This window comes from Limanda limanda, chromosome 14 (assembly GCF_963576545.1).
Source record: "Limanda limanda chromosome 14, fLimLim1.1, whole genome shotgun sequence".
Lineage (NCBI taxonomy): Eukaryota > Metazoa > Chordata > Actinopteri > Pleuronectiformes > Pleuronectidae > Limanda > Limanda limanda.
The window spans coordinates 1,024,544-1,048,356 of record NC_083649.1 but is presented as its reverse complement, the minus strand read 5'-3'; the positions used below and the strand labels follow the sequence as shown (position 1 = coordinate 1,048,356).

The window sequence follows — 23,813 nt, the reverse complement described above, 5'->3', positions numbered from 1 at the left end:
TTAATTCTGTTCCATGAATCTCGTCTGACTTTGATTTTCAAAGTAACTCAAGTGGATTTGTTTTTGAATAAACATGAAACTGTAGATCGACTCAGAGAAATGATCAACATGTGTCAGAACACGAGCTACACCCCCCACCTCTCTCTCTCTCTCTCTCTCTATCTCTCTCTCTCTCTCTCTCTCTCTCTCTCTCTCTGTAGTGACTCTGGTTCTATATTTAACCTGCAGGCCTGCTCGCTCGCTCCCTCTCGCTCTCTCTCTCTTTCACACACACTTGACATAAAGGAGGCCACAGAGTTGACGAGCAGGATGGAGGTAAAACATCTAACTTGTGTACAGCTGCTATTCACTGTGTCTCTGTTTGTGTGTCTCTGTTTGTGTGTCTCTGTTTGTGTGTGTGTGTGTGTGTGTGTGTTTAATGTGGATCATGTTGCACTGTGAGGTCAAAACACACGCAGGAGAGACGGTTAAATGTAAAATGTTTTTCTGTTTATTTTAGTTTGATGATGAAGCTGCGATTCCTCAAAACGTTTCTCTCCCGTTTCCTCGTCGTCGTGGCGATTGAAGTGTTTGTCGGATCGTTTCCTCTGTTTCATTAATCGTTTGTTCAACATGTTTATGGATCAGAAACGTTTCTTTGCTGTAATGTCGTAAACATCCGCAGATCACACATGAAACACACGTGCTCCATTATTCTGACTCATTTCATTTTAAAGTTTAATTTCCTCGTCAGCAAAACACAAGAATGTTTCTTCACTTTCAACAAGAATAAACGTCTGCAAAACGTATTTTAATTTGGTTTGTTTGATGGTTTTAGTGCAGCATGTGATCTCTGACCTGGAGGTTACTACAGGTCACAGCAACACAACTTTATATGGACGACAACATTGTGTCAGTAAACGTAGATGAAGTCCAGTTATTCTTAAAGGAACCACCTCCATGTCCAGTTTGAAATGATTATATTTTACAGATATTTGACATGAATGTGTTGTTTTTCATTCATAGTTATGTTATGTTATGTTTATGCTCTGAAACTTTCAAATGAATGATGTTGTCTTTGACAAACATTTCAGAGCGTTTGGTTCATGACAAGAGGAAAAACTTTTATTTTACAGAATAAACAATGTCGAAAAGATGTGTAGTTATGTTTATATTTTCTTTCTATATATTCAGTTGTATATTTATTTTTTGTTATTTATAATATATTTATATTTATGCTTAAAATGTAAAATATCAAACCTCTTGGACATGAGACTTTAGAAAGCGACATCTTTGGAATAACCTAAAAAAATGTCTTCCTGGTTTCCTCCCAGTTCTTCTACTGGTTATGAAAGACATATTCTCTGTGTAACATAGCTGGTGCTGCCACCTAGTGACGACACTATTGTTTGTTTACACACTGTTCGAGCTTTCAGTGAATAATACAAACTTAATAAGTGCTGTCAACAGTTGTTTATCTTAAAGAGACAAACTCAGAGTGTGACAGCAAAGGCTCATGGGAGCTGTAGTTGTTCAGGGAGAAATATGATGAATGTTGATTCTCATAAATCTACAATTTGAAACTGGGCTGAAGAAAATCCTGTGTGAAATGTAATGTTTCATAATTATATGTGAAAGACTGTGAACAGCAGCTGGTACACACAAACACACACACACACACACACACACACAGACACACACACACTCACAAATAACTCACACTGAGCATACACACACACACACACACAGAAAGAGGAAGTGGTTAAACGGATTTTTCCTCACTTGCTGCCTTTAGTTCATTGGATGACTTAAAACAATATTTGTGTGTATGTGAGTGTGTGTTTGACAGTGTGTGTGTGTGTGTGTGTGTGTGTGTGTGTGTGTGTAGCGATGTGATTTCATTATCTGTTGAATGTCAGCAATGTGAGACCTTCAGCTGAAATAGACATGGATCAACCTCACGTCCACAGCTGTTAGTCAGTGGCTGTGTGTGTGTGTGTGTGTGTGTGTGTGTGTGTGTGTGTGTGTGTGTGTGTGTGTGTGTGTGTGTGTGTCTGTGTGTATGTCTGTGTGTGGATTGATGAAGCAAGTGACAGATGATGTAGTGAAGACAATCCATGAATTTATATTAGTTTGATTTACTGATGTAATTTCTTACTTTGGTTCATGTTCCATCTGCTAACATGTAGGAGGGTTTTATTACCTTTACTGCAGCCAGCCACCAGGGGGCGATCAGGATGACTGGGCTTCACTATACAGCGCTGTCATGTTGTTGGGGGGGGGGGGGGTGTATTACAGTGGGCGTGGCCTGTGATATTGTTACATCTTGTTACTATGAAGTCATCACTGTTGCTCTCTGACCCTTCATCATGTGATCACACACACACACACACACACACACACAAACACACACACACCTGAACACACACGTCACATGACCGTTCACCTACACTGGTCACGTGATGTAAACAGGAAGTAGATTGTCTCCTCTGCAGTTGGTTGCTTAGTAACAGAAACTCCTCTGAAGAAGGAACAGTAAAGGTGACGAGGTGGACGTGTAACTGACAGGAAGTGTAACTGACAGGAAGTGCTACTGACAGGAAGTGCTACTGACAGGAAGTGTTAGCAACGCTTTGTGTTCAGCGCTGGTAGTCGAGTCATGTGACTGATGAGAACCAATCAGGAAGAGAACATGGACTTTTCTGTCTGATGGATCATTAAACCCAGTGTTGTTGGTAATCACCTCTCTCTCTCTCTCTCTCTCTCTCTTCCCCTCTCTTTCTCCCCCCCCCCCGGTCTCTCTCTCAGGAGGAGGCTGGCTCACGGCGCTCGGTGGCTGAAATGGCAGGAAGGTTCACAGACTCAGCTCCACCACATGGTGGCGCTGTGAATGATCCAGTGAGTTCAACGTCACTTCAGACACAAACTCACGATTGATCCGTTAACGTGTTACAGCCACGGTGTTGTTGTGTGTCACCAGGTGAAGCCGGTGAGACGCCGCCCGCCTCGTTCACTACAGCTGCCGAAAACACACGGGGACGACCAGGAGGTGAGGGGGGGCGGGGGGGGCGGGGCTCCTTCAACGCAGAAGGAAACGGTTTCATCTTGAGAAACAAGGAAACAATATGAAACATCCAAACATGTTCCTGTGTGTGTGTCTGTGTGTGTCTGTGTGTGTGTGTGTGTGTGTGTGTGTCTGTGTGTGTCTGTGTGTGTGTGTCTGTGTGTGTGTGTCTGTGTGTGTGTCTGTGTGTGTGTGTGTGTCTGTGTGTGTGTCTGTGTGTGTGTCTGTGTGTGTGTGTGTGTGTGTGTGTCTGTGTGTGTCTGTGTGTGTGTGTGTGTCTGTGTGTGTGTGTGTCTGTGTGTGTGTGTGTGTCTGTGTGTGTGTGTGTCTGTGTGTGTGCAGCCTCCAGGTGTCACCTCACCTCTTTCTGCCAAAACCAAGAGGAACTCTGCTCTGATCGAGAAGCTCCAGGTGAGCAGTGCTGCCCCCTGCTGGTGTGAACAGGAAGACGCACTCTGACCTCTCTCTCTCTCTGCGTAGGCCTCGCTCGCTCTCTCGCCCTCGGCCCAGCTGACGTCACCGAGGAGCCCCGCCTTCCGGCTGCTGTCCCCCGCCTTCCCGCCCCCCGCCTTCCAACCCCCCTCCCCCGGCTCCGCCCCAGTAACCACGCCCACCCGGGCTTCACCAGGAGCTGAGGAGGAGGGGCCTGTCTCCTTTGAGGCCCCTCCCACGGTGGAGGAGGGGTCCATCTTGTCCAGTATCAACAAGGTCCGATTTAAAAGAGACAAAGAGACACAACATCACCACAAAGAGACACAACACCACCACTAAGAGACAAAGAGACACAACACCACCACTAAGAGACAAAGAGACACAACACCACCACTAAGAGACAAAGAGACACAACACCACCACTAAGAGACACAACACCACCACTAAGAGACAAAGAGACACAACACCACCACTAAGAGACAAAGAGACACAACACCACCACTAAGAGACAAAGAGACACAACACCACCACTAAGAGACAAAGAGACACAACACCACCACTAAGAGACAAAGAGACACAACACCACCACTAAGAGACAAAGAGACACAACACCACCACTAAGAGACACAACACCACCACTAAGAGACAAAGAGACACAACACCAACACAAAGAGACACAACACAACCGCTAAGAGAAAAAGAGACACAACACAACCGCTAAGAGACACAACATCACCACTAAGAGACAAAGAGACACAACACCACCACTAAGAGACAAAGAGACACAACACAACCGCTAAGAGACACAACACCACCACTAAGAGACACAACACCACCACTAAGAGACAAAGAGACACAACACCACCACTAAGAGACAAAGAGACACAACACCACCACTAAGAGACAAAGAGACACAACACCACCACTAAGAGACAAAGAGACACAACACCACCACTAAGAGACAAAGAGACACAACACCACCACTAAGAGACAAAGAGACACAACACCACCACTAAGAGACACAACACCACCACTAAGAGACAAAGAGACACAACACCAACACAAAGAGACACAACACAACCGCTAAGAGAAAAAGAGACACAACACAACCGCTAAGAGACACAACATCACCACTAAGAGACAAAGAGACACAACACCACCACTAAGAGACAAAGAGACACAACACAACCGCTAAGAGACACAACACCACCACTAAGAGACAAAGAGACACAACACCACCACTAAGAGACACAACACAACCACTAAGAGACAAAGAGACACAACACCACCACTAAGAGACAAAGAGACACAACACCACCACTAAGAGACAAAGAGACACAACACCACCACTAAGAGACAAAGAGACACAACACCAACACAAAGAGACACAACACCACCACTAAGAGACAAAGAGACACAACACCACCACTAAGAGACAAAGAGACACAACACCACCACTAAGAGACAAAGAGACACAACACCACCACTAAGAGACAAAGAGACACAACACCAACACAAAGAGACACAACACCACCACTAAGAGACAAAGAGACACAACACCACCACTAAGAGACAAAGAGACACAACACCACCACTAAGAGACAAAGAGACACAACACCACCACTAAGAGACAAAGAGACACAACACCACCACTAAGAGACACAACACCACCACTAAGAGACAAAGAGACACAACACCACCACTAAGAGACAAAGAGACACAACACCACCACTAAGAGACAAAGAGACACAACACCACCACTAAGAGACACAACATCACCACAAAGAGACAAAGAGACACAACACCACCACTAAGAGACAAAGAGACACAACACCACCACTAAGAGACAAAGAGACACAACACCAACACAAAGAGACACAACACAACCGCTAAGAGAAAAAGAGACACAACACAACCGCTAAGAGACACAACATCACCACTAAGAGACAAAGAGACACAACACCACCACTAAGAGACAAAGAGACACAACACAACCGCTAAGAGACACAACATCACCACTAAGAGACAAAGAGACACAACACCACCACTAAGAGACACAACACCACCACTAAGAGACAAAGAGACACAACACCACCACTAAGAGACACAACACAACCACTAAGAGACAAAGAGACACAACACCACCACTAAGAGACACAACACAACCACTAAGAGACAAAGAGACACAACACCACCACTAAGAGACAAAGAGACACAACACCACCACTAAGAGACAAAGAGACACAACACCACCACTAAGAGACACAACACCACCACTAAGAGACAAAGAGACACAACACCACCACTAAGAGACAAAGAGACACAACACCAACACAAAGAGACACAACACCACCACTAAGAGACAAAGAGACACAACACCACCACTTAGAGACAAAGAGACACAACACCACCACTAAGAGACAAAGAGACACAACACCACCACTAAGAGACAAAGAGACACAACACCACCACTAAGAGACAAAGAGACACAACACCACCACTAAGAGACAAAGAGACACAACACCAACACAAAGAGACACAACACCACCACTAAGAGACAAAGAGACACAACACCACCACTAAGAGACAAAGAGACACAACACCACCACTAAGAGACAAAGAGACACAACACCACCACTAAGAGACAAAGAGACACAACACCAACACAAAGAGACACAACACCACCACTAAGAGACAAAGAGACACAACACCACCACTAAGAGACAAAGAGACACAACACCACCACTAAGAGACACAACACCACCACTAAGAGACAAAGAGACACAACACCACCACTAAGAGACAAAGAGACACAACACCAACACAAAGAGACACAACACCACCACATTTGTTTATCAGTAAATAAATAAAGTAACAGTTACTTTTTAATAACTCACTTTCTCTGCCCTGATTGGTCCAGGGCCGGGCTCGTCTCTCCCTGCGGCGCCGCCCCCCCTCCCGGCGCCACAGGGCGTCCAGCAGCGGAGACGAGGTCGGAGTCGCTGATGACGCAGCAGAGAAAGCAACCGCAGGAGGAGAAGAGGTTTTTAAGACAGACGATAAAACTGATGCTTCAACGTGTCCTGAGAAAAAACAATCACACAAAGAGGAGGAGTCAAAGACCAGAGAAGAGGAGGAAGAGGAGGAGGAGAAGGAGGAGGAGAAGGGAGGGATGGGAGAAGACGAGCAAGACAGACCTTCATCAGGGCGAGAAGAGGAGGAAGATGAGAAGATAGAAAAAGAAGAAGAAAAGAAGGAGGTGAGTCTCTGATCATTTATTCACACAACACAACCTCAAAGACACAAAACCTGGAAGAGACAGAAACAGATAATTAACTTTATTCAGGAGATGAACCGATTGGAGCAAAGCTCTCGATCACGATGTTTCCTGCGTTGACATAAACAAGTAGAACTGAGTAAACAGGAGTAAACGTCTCCAAGGGACAAGAGGGACACATCGAGACAAACAGGAGCATCATCACTTATAACTAAATTTAACCAAACTTAAACTGTTCTAAGGTTAAAAGACGAACCAGCCTGAAGGAGACCTGCAGTTCCAGCTGAGGGGCGTGGTCTCTGAACAAAGTTCCATATCTCTCACTTTTAAAAGGGACGATAAATAAAATGGTAGCTTATTAAGCTTGCATGTAAATCACATCTCAATCTATTTGTGAAAGTGAAACACTTATAGACTATTTCTATAAAAGAAACCGATTTCGTGCTCAGCTTCTTCGATAACTCATTAATGTGAGTTTTAGAAGATCCAGCCAGATACAAATATATATATAAATATATGTATTTGATTTGTGATCTATCTAAGAGCATCTTGTATGACTAGAAAGTCTGACACTCATTTGTCAGTGCTTTGTCAATAGGTGGCGCTGAAGAGTATATGATTGTGTCGTCAGCATAAAATCAACCTGACGTCCTAGAAGCTTTCTTCTTTTCTCCTCCAGCTCCATGAAGATCCAGATGTTGGGCTGATCGGGTCGTGATGGAAAGGCCTGAACACTGGAGACCAACACGTTTCTTTACCTGGGACGTGAAGACGCTCGAAGCCTTTTGACTCTGAAGCCACGGATTTGATCCTTTTTATAAGAATCTGATGTTTTCTCCGTGGAGCGATGACGACAACGAGGAAAACGAGGACGAATTCTTCCTTCCTGACAAAGTTTAACTTTAACAAATGATCTTGTTTTTTGCTCAGAGGGAAAACCTGAAGTTTTATTTTTTTTAAACTCATTTTTAACACGTTTGAAAGTTAAAGTTTTTATTCTTTTTAAAACTGGAGACGTCAAGTTGTGACTATAAGTCTGAAAGTGAAATTAAAATACATATTTTTGCTAAATTACAGATTGTTTGATTTTTTGCATCCTGGTGAGTTTCACAGAAGAAGAAGAAAAACTTTTCTGACAAAAAACCTGAGAGAAAGTATTAAATTTCATCCGATTGTCAAGTATCATGACTTCTTTAGCTAAAGTATCGAGCAGACGGTAGATTTGTGTTTCTGGTCGGTGCAACACAACGTGAGGCAGCGACACACAACCACATCAGAGCTTCTTCACAACCAGAGATATAAAAAAACTCTGATTTCAAGGTCTATTCTTCATTTTAGAAGAACAATTTAAAGCTGAATAAAGAACAATGACTATTTACAGAGGGGAGGGTTTTACCTCCTATACTGCAGCCAGCCACCAGAGGGAGATCCAGATGTTTCCTGTCGTTCATCTTTAGTAACAATCATTGGTTTGGTTTGTCCGCTGTGCACATCCTCAGAAAGATGTAATATGCACACGGACATTAGGGGGCAGTGCAGAGCAGGAAGGTTACCTTTCCCGAGGACCGGCTTGCAGGGAAGACTGGGAATCAAACCGCCGACCTTCTGGTTGAAGGACAACCGCTCTAACCCCTCAGCCACAGCCGCCATGTGAGAAGCCCCAGCCGAGATGGAAACGTCCACCAATCACCAGAGCAGGACACAGAATCTGATCAATTCACATGAAATAATAATGTTAATTAGCTCTGTGGGGCCCTCTAGAGGAATCCTCCAGTAACACAGGTATTTGTGTCCACCTGAACACAACGTCAACCATTTGTTGAAGCAGGAGAATCCTGATGGAGACGCAGCAGGTGGCGTCCTCACAGAAGGTGAATCAGTGATGAACTGTGCTTACGGCTCAAGGAACCAAGGAACCAAGGAACCAAGGAACCAAGGAACCAAGAAACCAAGGAACCAAGGATTCCTCACAGCTGGCTCGTCTCCACACGACTCAGAGATCATCTGCAGAGGAGGAGGAGGATCTGGAGGAGGAAGAGGAAACAGATCTACATCTGGATCAGTTTGATAAACCTCCAGTTTCACTGCTGCTGCTGACAGAACACCAACCTGTGTCCAGAGGCATGCTGGGAAACTGCCGTCCTACTGAGGGGAAGGGGAGAAGACAACTACAAATCCCAGGAAGCTTTGCTGTCTATAACCATATATGGGTGGAGCCAGAGGTCGTGTCGGTACAATGACTCATCAGCATCGAACCACCGTGACGTCACCGGTCGGTTTGTGAGCTGCTGGTTTTCTGAAACCAGATGTAACCATATTTGGAGGAGCAGGGGGTGGAGCCTGAATAAGAGTTCCCTGCTGGTCCCAGGCTGGCTTCAGGTTCTGGACCCGGAGTCTGTGAGCAGCTGTAAAGAGGCTGAAGCTGGACTGATGTCCTCATGTGTCCCGGTGATGTCCACAGCGTCTGGCCGAACATCTGCTGGAGACATCTCAGCAGCTGATCCATTAGTCAGCACCAAGCCCAGGAGCTGGAGGGGGGAGCTGCTCGGTGCTGGACTGGATCCTGGTTCAGTGGAAACCTTCCTCACTGTGGGAACATTGAAGTGACTAAGCTGTGATTTAACCGGCTGGCAGGACGAGCGGCTGATTAACACACATTGTTTCTCAGTAAAGCTGCTGAAGCTCCGTTCTGGCTTCGAGGCGTCAGGAGGGTTCAGGGTCACGTCCGAGTCCGACTCCATCTTTGAAGGAATAACAAAACTGAACAGTGTCGACAGAGTTCACGATGTTTCTTCATCAGACTCTAGTTTTCCTCTGGATCACTTCCTGCAGCTCTGAGCCTGTTGGACTGGAACTGACCGAACCTGAGGAGAAAGGTTTCAAAAGTGTAGAATCATGTTGAATCTGAAACAAATCATCATGAACCAGACTGTAAATAAAGATGGCCGACACGTCGCCACCTCTTCTTCTGGTGTTGACATCATTTACGTCAGATTCTGAGCGGTAGTGATCGTCGAGTGGAGCCGTGATATCGACGTCCAGGTTTAACATCTTCTTCAATCTTTTTAGTCTGGTCTATGCTCCATGTGCCAACCTGGAGGAGTTTATGACCAATACTGCAGTCAGCCACCAGAGGGCGATCCAGATGACTTGGCTTTACGAGCTCTTTCTTTATTTACAGTCTGTGCTGTGACCGAATGACAAACTGCATTAAAAGGACCATTCTCAGTGTTTTGGTGTAAAAAGTGAAAGGTTGGTTATATAACGTCTCGGGGGGGGGGGGGGCAGGTCAAGCCTCTCAGGCCTCTGGCAGCGGCGCCTGCAGCCGAGCGGCCTGAGCTCATTAGCTTGTTTATTTTGGGTGCTTCCTTGATTCTTCCTCCAGGTCCTAAGAGGGTTAGCGAGTCCTGAGGTCTGCTCTCAGTCTGCAGAGTCACTGCAGCCTGGATGTGGGCCGGCCTGCTGCTGAAGACTGCTGGCCTCGCCGCCGCCGCCGCCGCCACGGACATCTCGCCCTCTCCCTCTCCTCTGCTCCCGCTGAGGACACGAGAGGACGAGCTCTGAGTCTCCTCTCGTCCCCTGCCGAGGACCGGAGGACGACAACTTTTCTTCTGTGGTTGGTTTCTGAAAGTGACAGGATCTCTTCTTCGTCCTTGTTCTTGTGGGTTCGTCCGTCTCGGCCTGGGTTGCGCCCGTCGGACCACACTCATGGGGAACCACGGCTCCAACCTGGAGGACATCCTGGCGGAGGACATGCACCACTGGTACAACAAGTTCATGCGCGAGTCTCCGTCAGGCCTCATCACGCTGTTCGAGCTGAAGGCCATCCTGGACCTGAAGGGCATGAACGAGAACGCCAACAGCTACGTGGACCAGGTGTTCTTCACCTTCGACATGGACGGGGTGCGACACACACACACACACACATGTGCGTCTCTCTATAGTTGTGAGGACACTCATTGACATACTGCATTCTCTAACCCCCTAACTCCCTAACCCCATGACCCCATGACCCCAACCCGATTCTTACCCTAAAACCAAGTCCTAACCCTCAAAAAGCCAATTTAATTCGTGAGGACCAGACAAAATGTTCTCATAATGATGGTATTGAACGAAAATTGGGCTCATAACTATAAATAGACATGTGCACACACACACACACACACACACACACACACAGGTCAGTGCAGGTCGAAACTGTCTTCTCTGTTGTGTCATGATTTGGTAAGTGTGTGTGTGTGTGTGTGTGTGTGTGTGTGTGTGTGTGTGTGTGTGTGTGTGTGTGTGTGTGTGTGTGTGTGTGTGTGTGTGTGTGTGTGTGTGTGTGTGTGTGTGTGTGTGTGTGTGTGTGTGTGTGTGTGTGTGTGTGTTGGTAATTCACATTCGACTCAGCACAGTAAAGAGGTGGAGACCTCAGAGACACGTGTGAGGACCCGTCTCCCAGGACGGACACTAGTGAACAGATGTCTCCTGTAACATCAGAGAGATCAAAGTCTTGATCTAATGAAACTGACTCGTATGAAACGTTCTTACTGAACGTCACATGACGTCTGATGATCGACAACAAACCTTTGTGCTTCACAGTAAAAATCACCTTCGTCGTAGTTTGGAGACAGAAAGTAAAAAAAATCATCCCTAACTTTTCATGAGACATGATGACGCTCTGACCTCTGACCTCTGATCCAGCTTCAGCTTCACCTTTCACAACTGTTGGGCTCGGACATTTCTCCATAACCTGAAGAATCTAATATTTGTGACCATTTAAGTTTTTTCTTTGTTGGATCAGATCCATAAGAATCTGATCGTCTCCAGCGCCATGTCCAGGGCTGCACCTCAGCTCAGGGGCCCCCGGGGGCCCCACGCCCACCAAACTCATTCCATACACACATCATTATCTTTGCAAAGCGACGGTTTAATGATCAGAAAGTCAACGTTAAACTTCCAAACAACAAACTGAAGATTTAAAGTTTTACTTGAGACAACCTAAGTTTATCTTATTTGTTTATTCAGATTAACGTGATTATTTCTTCTCTGGAATTAGAACACAAATCATTTCTATGAGTAAAAGTAAAAATTGCTTTAAAGTATTATTAGCAGAATAATAGGGACTATGTTTGAAGGGTAGATCGGTGGTCCTCCAGGCAGAAGGGGTGTGGTTCCAGCCGAAGTGCTGAGCTCTGATTGGTCCCCGGTGCGGCCCATAGAGTCACTGTGTGGACCTGTGATGTCAAACTGAGCTGAGACAGTTTGAGTGTCATCAAGACGAGAAAAGATCTTTATTAATACAAAGTGTTTGAACTATTCTGCAGAATATTAATGAATGGATCAACTGAAACGTTTCTCTTCAACACGTGTTCACTGTTAAACTTCTCATGTGAACTGATGAGGTCAGTGACATGTGACCAAAAGCTTCTGTTAAAAACAAGTTAACCAACAAAAACCTTTATGCTGAAATTCTGTGCTTTTATTTTGAAGATTAACCAGATGTGGCTTTTGATGTTGTTATTGCAGATTTAATGTAACAATGAAGATATCGTATGTTTTTCTTCTGATCTAGATTTTAAATCATATTTTTTAAATCTTATATCAACCTTTAGTCTTTTTATTGTTTATATAAATAGATAATTTCATAATTTGATCTGGATTGTGCTGTGGAGGTGTGATCGAGAACAAACATGGCCGACCTGACCCCACTGGCTCCTGGCTAATTGGCTTACAGTGTTAGCATGCAGAGCCCCCCCCCTGCTGGGTGTGGTTATGCTGAGCTAAGTGGATTCTGAGCCATGGAGATGAAGTCCAGTGAAGAAGATCTGAGAGCTCGGGAGCTCGTTGCCATGGAAACGTGCCGCAGGTTTTGACAGATGAGGAAATCGACGTGTTGGGATCAAATCCTATCGCATAAGCAGATTTAGATTTTAATGTTTTCAGAAATGAAAACATTAGAAAGTGAAAACCACTTCCTTTCTGTTGTCCAATCAGAGACGAGCTTTGTCCAGTTTCTCTAAGAGAAGTTCATGCAGTTGTGTTCTTCACGACCTCGGAGCTCAGACACACAAAAACAAACTTATCGTCTCTTTCAGTTGTGTAGATAAAGGTTTTCACTCTGCGCTCAGAGAAGTGATGACAAACCAAAACTAAGTGTTGGTTATTATTTGAATGAGAATTACATTTAGGATTTTGGAGACAGGGCAGATCATGAATCAGAGTGTAACCCCCCCCACCCCTGGTTTTCTGCAGGACGGTTACATCGACTTTGTGGAATACATCGCCGCCGTCAGTCTGATGCTGAAAGGAGAAATCAACCAGAAGCTGAAGTGGTATTTCAAGCTGTTCGACCAGGACGGCAACGGGAAGATCGACAAGGACGAGCTGGAGACCATCTTCTCGGTAATGAGGCTCCGAGCAAAACGCACAAACAAGAACAGGCTCCGATTAAAGTTGTAACTGTAAAAATATAAATGTGTGAGAACGATACTTCCAACATTTTACACATTTTAGAAAATAAATGGTTTATCTGTTAAATCATGTTTTACCATTAACGTCAGTAATAAAATAACAGAAATAATCAATTCTCTTCAGCTAATTCTTTGTTCATAGGTAGAATATAGACAGTAATTTAAAATGGATAAGAACATAAATGTAATGTTGTCTCACTTTTCTTTGCAGAATCGTTAATTCAAACAAACTTGTTGGTTTTCCAGAAAGTCTTGTGTGTCACTCAGAGGTTTTTTAATATGAGACCAGTTGTGTTTCTCTCCCTTGACGCCTTGTGAGACCAGTGTCTTGCTCCTTGTGGAACCTTCTCCAGATCTTTAGATGCTCACCTGGGTTTGGCCGGTTCATTCTGGAAAGTTTCACTTCTGTTTTCTCCGTTTGTAGGAAAAGGTTCTGACCGGTTCCCAGAGACTCAGCTGGGACTTTGTGATCCTGTCTGATGACTTTGTTTAGTTTGCAGCTTCATGTGATTCTTTCTGGAGCTTCAGTCTGCTTCACATTGTCAGGTTCTATGTAAGTGTTCAGATTGCACAGGTCTCAGTAATCCAGCCCTGGTGTCACAGTGAAGCCAATTATCATTTCAATTTGGGGGTTTGGTTGATTTCCTGTATGAGGAGCACTTTACCCTTTCTGATTCCGATGAGGTGGCCATCAGATTATAGGCCCCGCCCCTGAACGTGACCTTCTCTCCAGCTCCAGAAACGTCTCCTCTGAGTAAACCCACGCTGAATCAGCAGTAATGAAGCTGCTCCCACAGAAAACTGGGCTGGATTAACTCTGTAATTAGGTGAGCGCTAAGCTGCTGAATGAGCTCAGGAAGGAGTCAAAGACTCCAACCCAGAGGAGGACGTCATCCCAGTCTGAAAGCTAGAGTCCAGTCTGAAGATCAAGGTCCAGTCTGAGGACGAAATTAGTCAAGTGCTAATCTGCTGAACGAGCTGCAACCCAGAGGAGGACGTCCTCTGGAGTCCGGGCTGAGGACCAGGATCCAGACTTTGTCCTTTTCAATCCAATAGAGATGTTGGCCAAAACGATCCAATAAACCCAACTCATCAGATTAAAGTTCAGATTATGAGTTTTAAAAGTCGTTTTAAACCTTAAACATCAAGTTGAGCCGGACCTCCAGATCAGTTGTGTGTGTGTCTCCCCCTGCAGGCCATCCAGGACATCACACGCAACAGAGACATCGGCCCAGAAGAGATCGTCTCGATCATATTTGAGAAGATAGACGTGAATGGAGAAGGTAAAGAAATCCCAGTCAAATAAAGGTGTAAAAATCAATCTGATCTGATCCTGATCTGTCTCCGTCCTCTGAGCAGGTGAGTTGACGCTGGAGGAGTTCATCGAAGGAGCCAGAGGCCACGAGGACATCATGGACATGCTGAAGACCCTAATGGACCTGACGCCAGTGTTGCTCATCATCGTGGAGGGGCGGGGGGGTTGAGAGCACAGAGCCCGAGCTGCAGAAGGACAAAGACTGAAGCAGAGCCCCTGTCCCTTGGAGAAGAGAAAGACTTGCTCGACCCTTTCTGCTGCTCGCTGGTCTGGACGAGGCAGCAGGAAGCTACAGGGGCTGAAAACATCAGACATTTGACGGCCTAGAGTGGGCCGTCCAGACTCCGCCCATCCAACTGTCCCTCGTCCCCATCGTCCTCATCGTCCTCATCGTCCTCATCGTCCCCATCGTCCTCATCGTCCTCATCGTCCCCAGGTGTCAGGTGGAAAAGGGAACAGTGATATCTAGAGACTCTGTGTCCATCTGTCTGTCCTCTCAGGTCAGTTCCTTCATATCCGGTCAAACACAAAAGACTTTGAGTTCTCGTGGTTATGAAAGAGTCCGGAAACCTTCTGAGACAAAAATAGTCCAAATGAATAGAAGTTGAAATCAGTTTCTCAGATTTGATTGTTATTATTTGGTCACATGACTCCAGACTTCATTCAGATATAATAACTTTTTTTCTGACAGCTTGGTTTATAGACTTTTTGTTTTGTAGAAAAACATCTTATTCATCAAACTAACAGCAACTCTGGTTCCATCGTCGAGCACGAGCATCGAAACCTTCCTGTCCTGGATCTGAGTGAAACCTGTTGAAAAGGAGCTATTTGTACGTTTGCATTATCGCTACGTAGCTAATGTTAGCATTAGCATTATTCATCATATAAATCTTTCAGCAGCAAACAATATTCCAATTTCTGTCTCTGGATATAAAACCACACATTAGTTCTTGTTGTTCTGTTTCTATCACTTGTTAGTTTCTCTGCAGCCACGTGGGCATCGACTGTCCGATCACGTGAGTTCATGTAAACACAAAGTGAATCAATGTGTCGTCCCTCTGGATATTACCCATGATCCTCTGCTTCCTGACCCTGAAGCGCTGCAGCTGTAACAAACTGAACCAAACTGTTCAGAATTCTTCATGTTTCAGTTTCCTGCTGAATCTTGGAGATAAACTCTGGTTGTTAATAACTTCAGAGTGTTTCTAACTGATCTCAGTTCAGCTTCACTCAGGTTGTGACTCTCAGGGAACGGATCAGTTTCAGAGTCTTTGTGAGAGCTGCTGGTGTTTCTCACAGTGAGGAGCAGTGCATGCTGGGAGTCGGCGCTGATCCTCTTAATGCTGTAAAAGGTTCAGCAGCCTGAGCCGTAATGGAGCAGATCTACAGACAGTTTCAGCCTCACACAGGTTTACATCTGAAGAGCAGCCGCCTGCAGGAGAGAAACCTCAGAAACAAACTGGAGCTCTTGCATTTTATAATTTACTACATTTTAAATATATAGTCAGAAAATCCTCTTTTCATCTCTGGTTTCCAGTGAAGTCAAGGGCAGAATAATCCTCCACAACCTGCTCTGGAATCAGGCCAAACCAGGCCAAACCAGGCCAAACCAGGATAACCCAGGTCACCAGGGGAGCCCTAACTAAGAAGACGAGTTTTAAAGAAACAACTGAATTATAAGTTGAATGGTTTCAGATCTGAAAATGAAGTAAACTCTGACTCAACTCAGTTAGTTGGTAAAATAAAAGTACTACATTTAAAACCTCACGTCATCAAACTCAACCAAGACTTTCAAGTTTAAAGCTGAAGTTAAAACTTTGTGTCTGAAGAAATTCCCCCAACCAGCAGCTCTAGAGAGGCGGAGCCTCAGGAATAAAACTTTCATCTGTCTTTTGTTGGATTTTAAGTTTGTGACTTGTCTCTTATTGTAAAGTTAAAGTAAAGCTTTGAGTGTTACCTTTTTACTTGTATCCAATGAGGAGGGATTGGGACGATGGAGCAAAGCGTGTGAACAGATCGAACCCTGATGAAGAGGAAGAGACGAGGCCACTTTGTGCTTAAAGCTGCTAAACTGATGCTAGTTCCAATCAGATCTGAGCATAGATTGAGACGAATGACCAAAGTAAAGATGGACGACACGGCTTCACTTCCTCCAAACTTTAAGTCATAACATCTCACCACCTTTGTGCAGTAGTGAATAAATGTCCACTTTGACTTTTAGTTTGGTTCATGTCCAATCTGCTAACATGGAGGAGGAGGGGTTGATAACCAATACTGCAACCAGACACCAGGGGGCGATCTAGATGCTTTGGCTTCACTTTTTCAGGAAGCAATACTTCGTCCATCTTTATTTACGATGTGTGCATTTGACATGCAGGTTAGCATCAACGCTAACACTTCTTATTGTGCAATAGTTCCTTCTAACTGATCATGTCTTGTGTTGCCTTATCAATAAAGTTTTTAAACCAACTGTGTCTTTAATTGTAACTTTGATTGGAGACAACGAACTAAACAAACCTTCATTCAGACTCAAACACGTCATCGGATGCTAGCGACCAAACAGCTAACGACAAATAATCACAAACACAAACGTGACAGTTTTCTTCTTCATTTGAAAACATAGAAAAATATCATCATCATCATCATCATCATCATCATCATCATCATCATCATCATCATCATCATCATCATCATCATCATCATCATCATCATCATCAGTGTTTCACTTCCTCTTTGGTTCACGTGGTTTTTTATTAAAAACATGATTGACAGGTTGTTTCATTCACTTGATGTGACGTCAGAGTTTGTACAGATGATGTCACCGGTTGTCAGTCGTTTGTGTGTTTCAGTTTTCACTGACCCCTGACCTTTGACCCCTGACCCACCGGTCACGTTTCCTCCACACGGGGGCGACAGACCTTGATTATTGATTCTCAGCTGCTACAGACGGATGGAGTCTCAGTCTCAGCTGTTGATGTCTCACTCTGATGCAGTTGGTGACGACAGAAGGTTTTCGGAGGTGAAGCAGAGTGACGCCTCTTCACACAGAGTTTTGTCTCGTTGTGCGAGTTGCAGCTGATGTGAATTGTGAAGTTTGTGACTTTAACCAGTGAAGACGTCTTTGATGATGTTTGGTCAAATTCCAGAGGAAGAGACGTTTTTGTAAATACGAGCGTGGCCTCCTCTGACTGATGATGTCACAGGTGTCAGTGTCTTGTCGGTGTATTGGGAATCTGACCTTTAACCTCACGGGGAAACGACGCCGTCTCACAACTGTTTGGACTTCCCCCGACTCAGCAGACTGACGTACAGGCGCAGGAAGGAGTAACAGACGCCCACGGAGCAGTACACCGAGGTCACCAGCAGGGGGAGAAAGGGCAGCTTCTGTTGCCACGGTGACAAAGGGAAGATGACTTCGCAGACGATTGCCACAGCAACCAGACCGAGCAGGTAGACAACCTCCAGGGGGCGCAGCACCGGGCCCTGGCCACTGAGAGGACACAGGCAGGAAGTAATCTGATTACTGAAGGAGATCAACGATGGAATCTGTTACATCAGAATTAATCAGTCAAATGTAGAGTGTTCCTGTGTGTGTGTTCCTGTGTGTGTGTTCCTGTGTGTGTGTGTGTTCCTGTGTGTGTGTTCCTGTGTGTGTGTTCCTGTGTGTGTGTTCCTGTGTGTGTGTTCCTGTGTGTGTGTGTGTGTGTGTGTGTGTTTACCTGTGTGTGTGTGTGTGTTCCTGTGTGTTTGTTCCTGTGTGTGTGTTCCTGTGTGTGTGTTCCTGTGTGTGCGTGTTCCTGTGTGTGTGTTCCTGTGTGTGTGTGTTCCTGTGTGTGTGTTCCTGTGTGTGTGTGTGTGTGTGCGTGTTCCTGTGTGTGTGTTCCTGTGTGTGTGTGTTCCTGTGTGTGTGTTCCTGTGTGTGTGTGTGTGTGTGCGTGTTCCTGTGTGTGTGTTCCTGTGTGTGTGTTCCTGTGTGTGTGTTCCTGTGTGTGTGTTTACCTGTGTGTGTGTGTGTGTGTGTGTGTGTGTGTGTGTGTGTGTGTGTGTTTACCTGTGCAGTTTCCTCAGAGCAGTGAAAGAGTAAATGGTAAAAATCAGCATCAGAACGACTTTGATTGGCAGCTCTGAAACAGGAAGTGACATCAGTTTGATCAGAGTCGGACCAAAATCAAGAGGAAACAGCGTCACCTGACATAACACAACAATCGCACAACAATCACAAAGCAACACACAATCCGACAGAGCTGAAACAGGCAGCGGTTACCTGCGGGGGTGAAGAGCAACGGGAACAGCGAGTAATGGCCTGTGGTCGTCAGAACCAGGAAGATCCCAGCATCCTCTCTGCTCTCAACCGCCAGGAAGCTACGGAGGAAAAAACACACAACAGATCGAGTTTCAACGAAGGTCGAGACTTCGTTTTTCATTCATCTTCTATTTGTTTTTAACTGTAGATTCAGTTTCGCTGATTTCTTTGCACTAAATGAAACTACAACTAAGGCAGTGGTAATGAGGTCATGAGTGGGCGGGCGACCTCAGCGGCAGGATGGCGATGAGCACCGCCTTCTCGTGGACGTGCCAGCCGAACATGAAGGAGCCCAGAGCGCAGAGCAGCAGGCAGCGCAGGAAACCTCGAGCGCCACGAGGACGCCACCAGATGGACGCCAGCGCCGGCTTCAGAGATGCAGAGGACAGAAGAGAAAAGATCAAACAGTAGAATGAATCTGAGAATCCGATGAAAACTTGATTTTAAATCCCGTCTCAGTTCATTTGTTCTCTCGCACCAGGATGGAGAGAAGCGTGCAGACGAGTGTGACGGAGGGAGAGACGGAGGGAAGGACGGAGTGATGGACCTCCTGAACCAGGCCGCCCGTCATGGAGGCTCGAGGCAGCTGCGTCTGGTCCAGCAGCTTCAGACGAGCGCCTGGAGACACACAGCAGAATCAAATCAGCTCCAAATAAAACAATGTCTCCTTCATGTGAAAACATTCAGTAAAAATCATTTTCCACATCTTTGATTTCCTGTGTTTTAAACGCCCGGTGAAACGGACGAGGTGTGTGTAGCTACAGAGGAACTGTCGTGGCTGTTGATTGGTCGATGAACGCAGCCAGAAGCTCTGGATGTGCACCAGCGCCCCCCGGTGGCAGAGGTGTGAAGAGAAAAGACGGAGAGATTGACCCAATCAGACGGGACCTAGGAGGAGGCGGAGTCTCACCGAGCGTGGCCAGGCCCTTGTCCAGCACGTTGTAGAGCGCCCAGACGTTTGGCGCCCAGTAGGCGTGGCAGAGACCCCGCTTGAAGGGGAAGAGGCGTGTCAGGACCTGGGGCAGCTGACCCTGGAACACAGGTCACGTGACCACAACATCAAAGCCCTGCTCATACACACACTTCCTGGATTTTAAGTCGACAAAGTAAAATGTTCCTTTAAAACTCATTTATGTACAAAAAGTGATTTGTCTGTTTCAAACGTTGTAACGTCTCCGCCCACTTCCTGTACGTTAGCACGGTTCCTCCACTATACTACCACTAGAGGGCAGCACAGTGAACAACAAACATGGTGGCGGTGGAGGAGGCTGCGGTGGCGTCCGTGTGGACGGTGACATTTCTTGGTGTTCTCGCTTGAACTATTGGCTACACTGCCCCCCCCATGACTCCTGGTGGGACTGCTGTTTTGTGTTTTATCTTTAGCAGACGAGCACAACAGATGAAATGCAGAGAGAGAGGGAGAGAGACCTGAGGACGCTCACCATCATAACGAACGGACCGAAGGACAGAGCGCAGACGCTCGCCACGATGCTTCCCAGAGCGATCAGACGCCGCAGGCTGAAGCTCGTCCAGCGCACGGAGCCGTCTGGAAAACAACAACCGGTCACAGCAGAACGATAAGTGGGAGGAGAACAAGAAATCCAGCTCAGGTTCGAATGTTGTGAAAACTCGTTTGTAACCTTCACTAAGACTAACTTCTCTTTACTGTTTGTACGACAAAAACGGTTCAGTTCAGTCGTTCTTTAATGTCCTGATCATCCAATAAAAATGGAAGACATGAAATGAAGTCAAACCAAATCATCTGGATCGCCCCCTGGTGGCTAACTGCAGTAAACGTCATGAACCTCCTCCATGTAAGCAGATGGGACATGGACTGAACAAAAAAGTAGATTTAAATAGTTTGTAAAGATGTGTCTAACATTTCAGCTCGTTCTGTGTGTGTGTGTGTGTGTGTGTCTGTCCTAGTGTGTGTGTGTGTGTGTGTGTGTGTGTGTGTGTGTCGTCCTAGTGTGTGTGTGTGTGTGTCGTACCTTTGTTGTCCTCAGTGAAGCAGTAACTCCTCAGCAGGAAGATGCCGTAGGCTGGAGCCACGTACAGGTAGATGTGCTTCAGGTTGAGCAGGATGGAGAACAGTAGCGCCCCCTGTAGGTGCTGAGACTTTTACAACATAAAAAACAACACAAAGTGAAACGATGATTTGTTTGCAACAAAATATTAAAGATGGAAATGAGAGAAAACCATGAGCGGTGTCTGTTAGCGTGATGTTCAGACCTGCAGGTGCTTGGCCAACGACAGCAGCAGGAAACCAAACAGGAAGCCGTTGTACTGGAAGTGAACGTCTGACAGAACACGTCAAAGAAGTTTCCCTATAGTCGTCATGGCAACCGGGGGTCAGGTCAGAGTGTCATTTCTACAAACTGTACACCTGTGAGAGCAGTGGGCGGAGCTGAAGGATACGGTCGACGATGAGGAGGCCGAAGTTGAAGAGCAGCAGAACGGCGAGGACGAAGGACGGACGGGTCAGAACGTCCCGGGAACCTTTCTGCTCCTGAACGCACCGGCAGCACCTGGACGACGGCACAGCCAATCAGACGCCACGTTTCAAACTCTTACTGTTACAGGAACTGACTCCTGATTGGTTTAGCAGGTGTGTGGGTGGGACCCGGAGATGTCATGTGACTCACTCTCTGGCACCGAGGGCGAACAGCAGGTCGGTGGAGATGACCGACAGCCTCTGGAACAGAACCGTGGCCGGGCTGGCGTGGTCCTGGTTCTCCAGCCGCAGCATGTCGGGGTCAAAGTGCTTCGCCACGTGGGACAGGCCCAGCTCGAACCAGGCGAACAGGGGGGGGTAGTCCAGGGTCCACGCCGACGAGTTCTGCAACACACACAAGATCCGTCACGAGTCACGACCACAAGGAGGCGTGGCCTCCGGAGACGGGTTCAGAGCTGGTGAGTGGCACTGACCTCATGGTACCAGCGGGACAGAGGCAGGCTGTGTGTGATCGCCAACCAGTTCCTGTGCACCTCGAAGTCTGTGGAGTGACTGACACACACACACACACACACACACACACACACACACACACACACACACACACACACACACACACACACACACACACACACACACACACACACACACACACACACACACACACACACACACACACACACACACACTAATCAAACCCCACCTACACAAACACACACTAAACACAATAACACAGCTCGAGCAGTTGTTAGAATCTACACACACGTCTCTGTTCACGAGATTTAAATAAAGATTTAGTTTGAGCAGCTAGCCAATCGAAACAAAACACTGTCTCTCTGTGTGTGTGTCTGTTTCTGTGTGTGTCTATCTCTGTGTGTGTCTCTGTATGTCTGTGTGTGTATGTTTGTCTGTTTCTGTTTGTGTGTCTCTCTGTGTGTCTCTGTGCGTGCGTGTGTGTGTGTGTCTCTCTGCATGTGTATGTGTGTGTCTCTGTGTGTGTCTGCTCAGTGTGTGTCTGTCTGTGTGTGTGTGTCTCTCTGTCTGTCTCTGTGTGTGTCTCTGTGCGTGCGTGTGTCTCTCTCTGTACGTGTCTGTGTGTGTGTCTGTGTGTGTCTCTATCTGTGTGTGTGTGTCTCTCTGCATGTGTATGTGTGTCTCTGTGTGTGTCTCTATCTCTGTGTGTGTGTGTGTGTGTCTGTGCTTGTGTGTGTGTGTGTGTGACTCACTATGAAGAGATGAACACACTCTTTATCAGAGAAACTCCCAACACTAAAGCAGGAAACCAGCGGCCGCTGACACACTCCGCCGCCGCCATGACACCCGGAAGTCCCTTTCAAAACAACTTTATTGACAGCTCCGTGCAGGACAGTGACATCAATCCGCTGTTGGGTCCTAGCTCCAGTTCGGTTTGACACGTAACGTAAAGAGAAGGCTTGAGGATTGAAATACATTATTTAATCAATATGTGATTATATGTGTTATTGAATTATGATAATAATTATTGATGCATTAATGTCGCACCTGATACAAGTGTCGTTCATTCAAGTCACTTCGTCTACTGCTCTGCTCGTCAATTATCCTCACCTGTTTATTAATCATTATAATTGATCTGAATCAGTTCAAATCTGTTAACTGTTAAATGTTTGTGACGTCATAAAACACAACAGTATTTCAGAGAATAAACAGAAGCAACTGTAGTATATCTACTACTAGATAAACTGTAGTATATCTACTACTAGATAAACTGTAGTATATCTACTGCTAGATAAACTGTAGTATAACTACTACTAGATAAACTGTAGTATAACTACTAATAGGTAAACTGTAGTATAACTACTTCTAAGTAAACTATAGTATAACTACTTCTAGGTAAACTGTAGTATATCTACTACTAGGTAAACTGTAGTATAACTACTACTAGTGAAACTATAGTATAACTACTACTAGGTAAACTGTAGTATATCTACTACTAGGTAAACTGTAGTATAACTACTACTAGATAAACTGTAGTATAACTTCTTCTAAGTAAACTATAGTATAGCTACTTCTAAGTAAACTATAGTATAGCTACTTCTAGATAAACTGTAGTATATCTTCTAAGTAAACTATAGTATAACTACTTCTAAGTAAACTATAGTATAGCTACTTCTAGGTAAACTATAGTATAGCTACTTCTAGGTAAACTGTAGTATATCTACTACTAGGTAAACTGTAGTATAACTACTTCTAAGTAAACTATAGTATAACTACTACTAGTGAAACTATAGTATAACTACTACTAGGTAAACTGTAGTATATCTACTACTAGGTAAACTGTAGTATATCTACTACTAGGTAAACTGTAGTATAACTACTACTAGATAATCTGTAGTATAACTTCTTCTAAGTAAACTATAGTATAGCTACTTCTAGGTAAACTATAGTATAGCTACTTCTAGGTAAACTAGTATATATACTACCAGGTAAACTGTAGTATAACTACTACTAGTGAAACTATAGTATAACTACTACTAGGTAAACTGTAGTATATCTA

At 45.4% G+C, this 23,813-nt stretch overlaps 3 protein-coding genes across 3 annotated transcripts; 2 read left to right on the top strand and 1 right to left on the bottom strand.

Annotated features, from left to right (window-relative positions):
• The first annotated feature begins 252 nt into the window (after window positions 1–252).
• dub (duboraya) lies at window positions 253–7,788 on the top strand. The gene is made up of 7 exons (XM_061086136.1): window positions 253–315; window positions 2,788–2,877; window positions 2,960–3,028; window positions 3,386–3,454; window positions 3,524–3,751; window positions 6,396–6,734; window positions 7,432–7,788. Exons 1-7 carry the CDS (start codon window positions 310–312, stop codon window positions 7,468–7,470), a joined length of 840 nt encoding a protein of 279 aa, XP_060942119.1. The 5' UTR covers window positions 253–309; the 3' UTR covers window positions 7,471–7,788.
• Window positions 7,789–10,460: 2,672 nt separating this feature from the next.
• guca1d (guanylate cyclase activator 1d) lies at window positions 10,461–14,691 on the top strand. Its single transcript, XM_061086273.1, has 4 exons — window positions 10,461–10,655; window positions 12,990–13,139; window positions 14,403–14,490; window positions 14,567–14,691. The coding sequence occupies exons 1-4, from the start codon at window positions 10,461–10,463 to the stop codon at window positions 14,689–14,691; spliced, it is 558 nt and encodes a 185-aa protein (XP_060942256.1).
• Window positions 14,692–17,114: 2,423 nt separating this feature from the next.
• Window positions 17,115–22,598, bottom strand: alg8 (ALG8 alpha-1,3-glucosyltransferase). Its single transcript, XM_061085602.1, has 13 exons — window positions 22,507–22,598; window positions 21,754–21,832; window positions 21,471–21,664; window positions 21,244–21,353; window positions 21,058–21,125; window positions 20,817–20,943; window positions 20,268–20,371; window positions 19,736–19,856; window positions 19,304–19,443; window positions 19,054–19,193; window positions 18,787–18,884; window positions 18,574–18,646; window positions 17,115–18,012 (listed from the first exon to the last, which is right to left on the bottom strand). Exons 1-13 carry the CDS (start codon window positions 22,593–22,595, stop codon window positions 17,790–17,792), a joined length of 1,566 nt encoding a protein of 521 aa, XP_060941585.1. The 5' UTR covers window positions 22,596–22,598; the 3' UTR covers window positions 17,115–17,789.
• Between the last annotated feature and the right edge of the window lie 1,215 nt (window positions 22,599–23,813).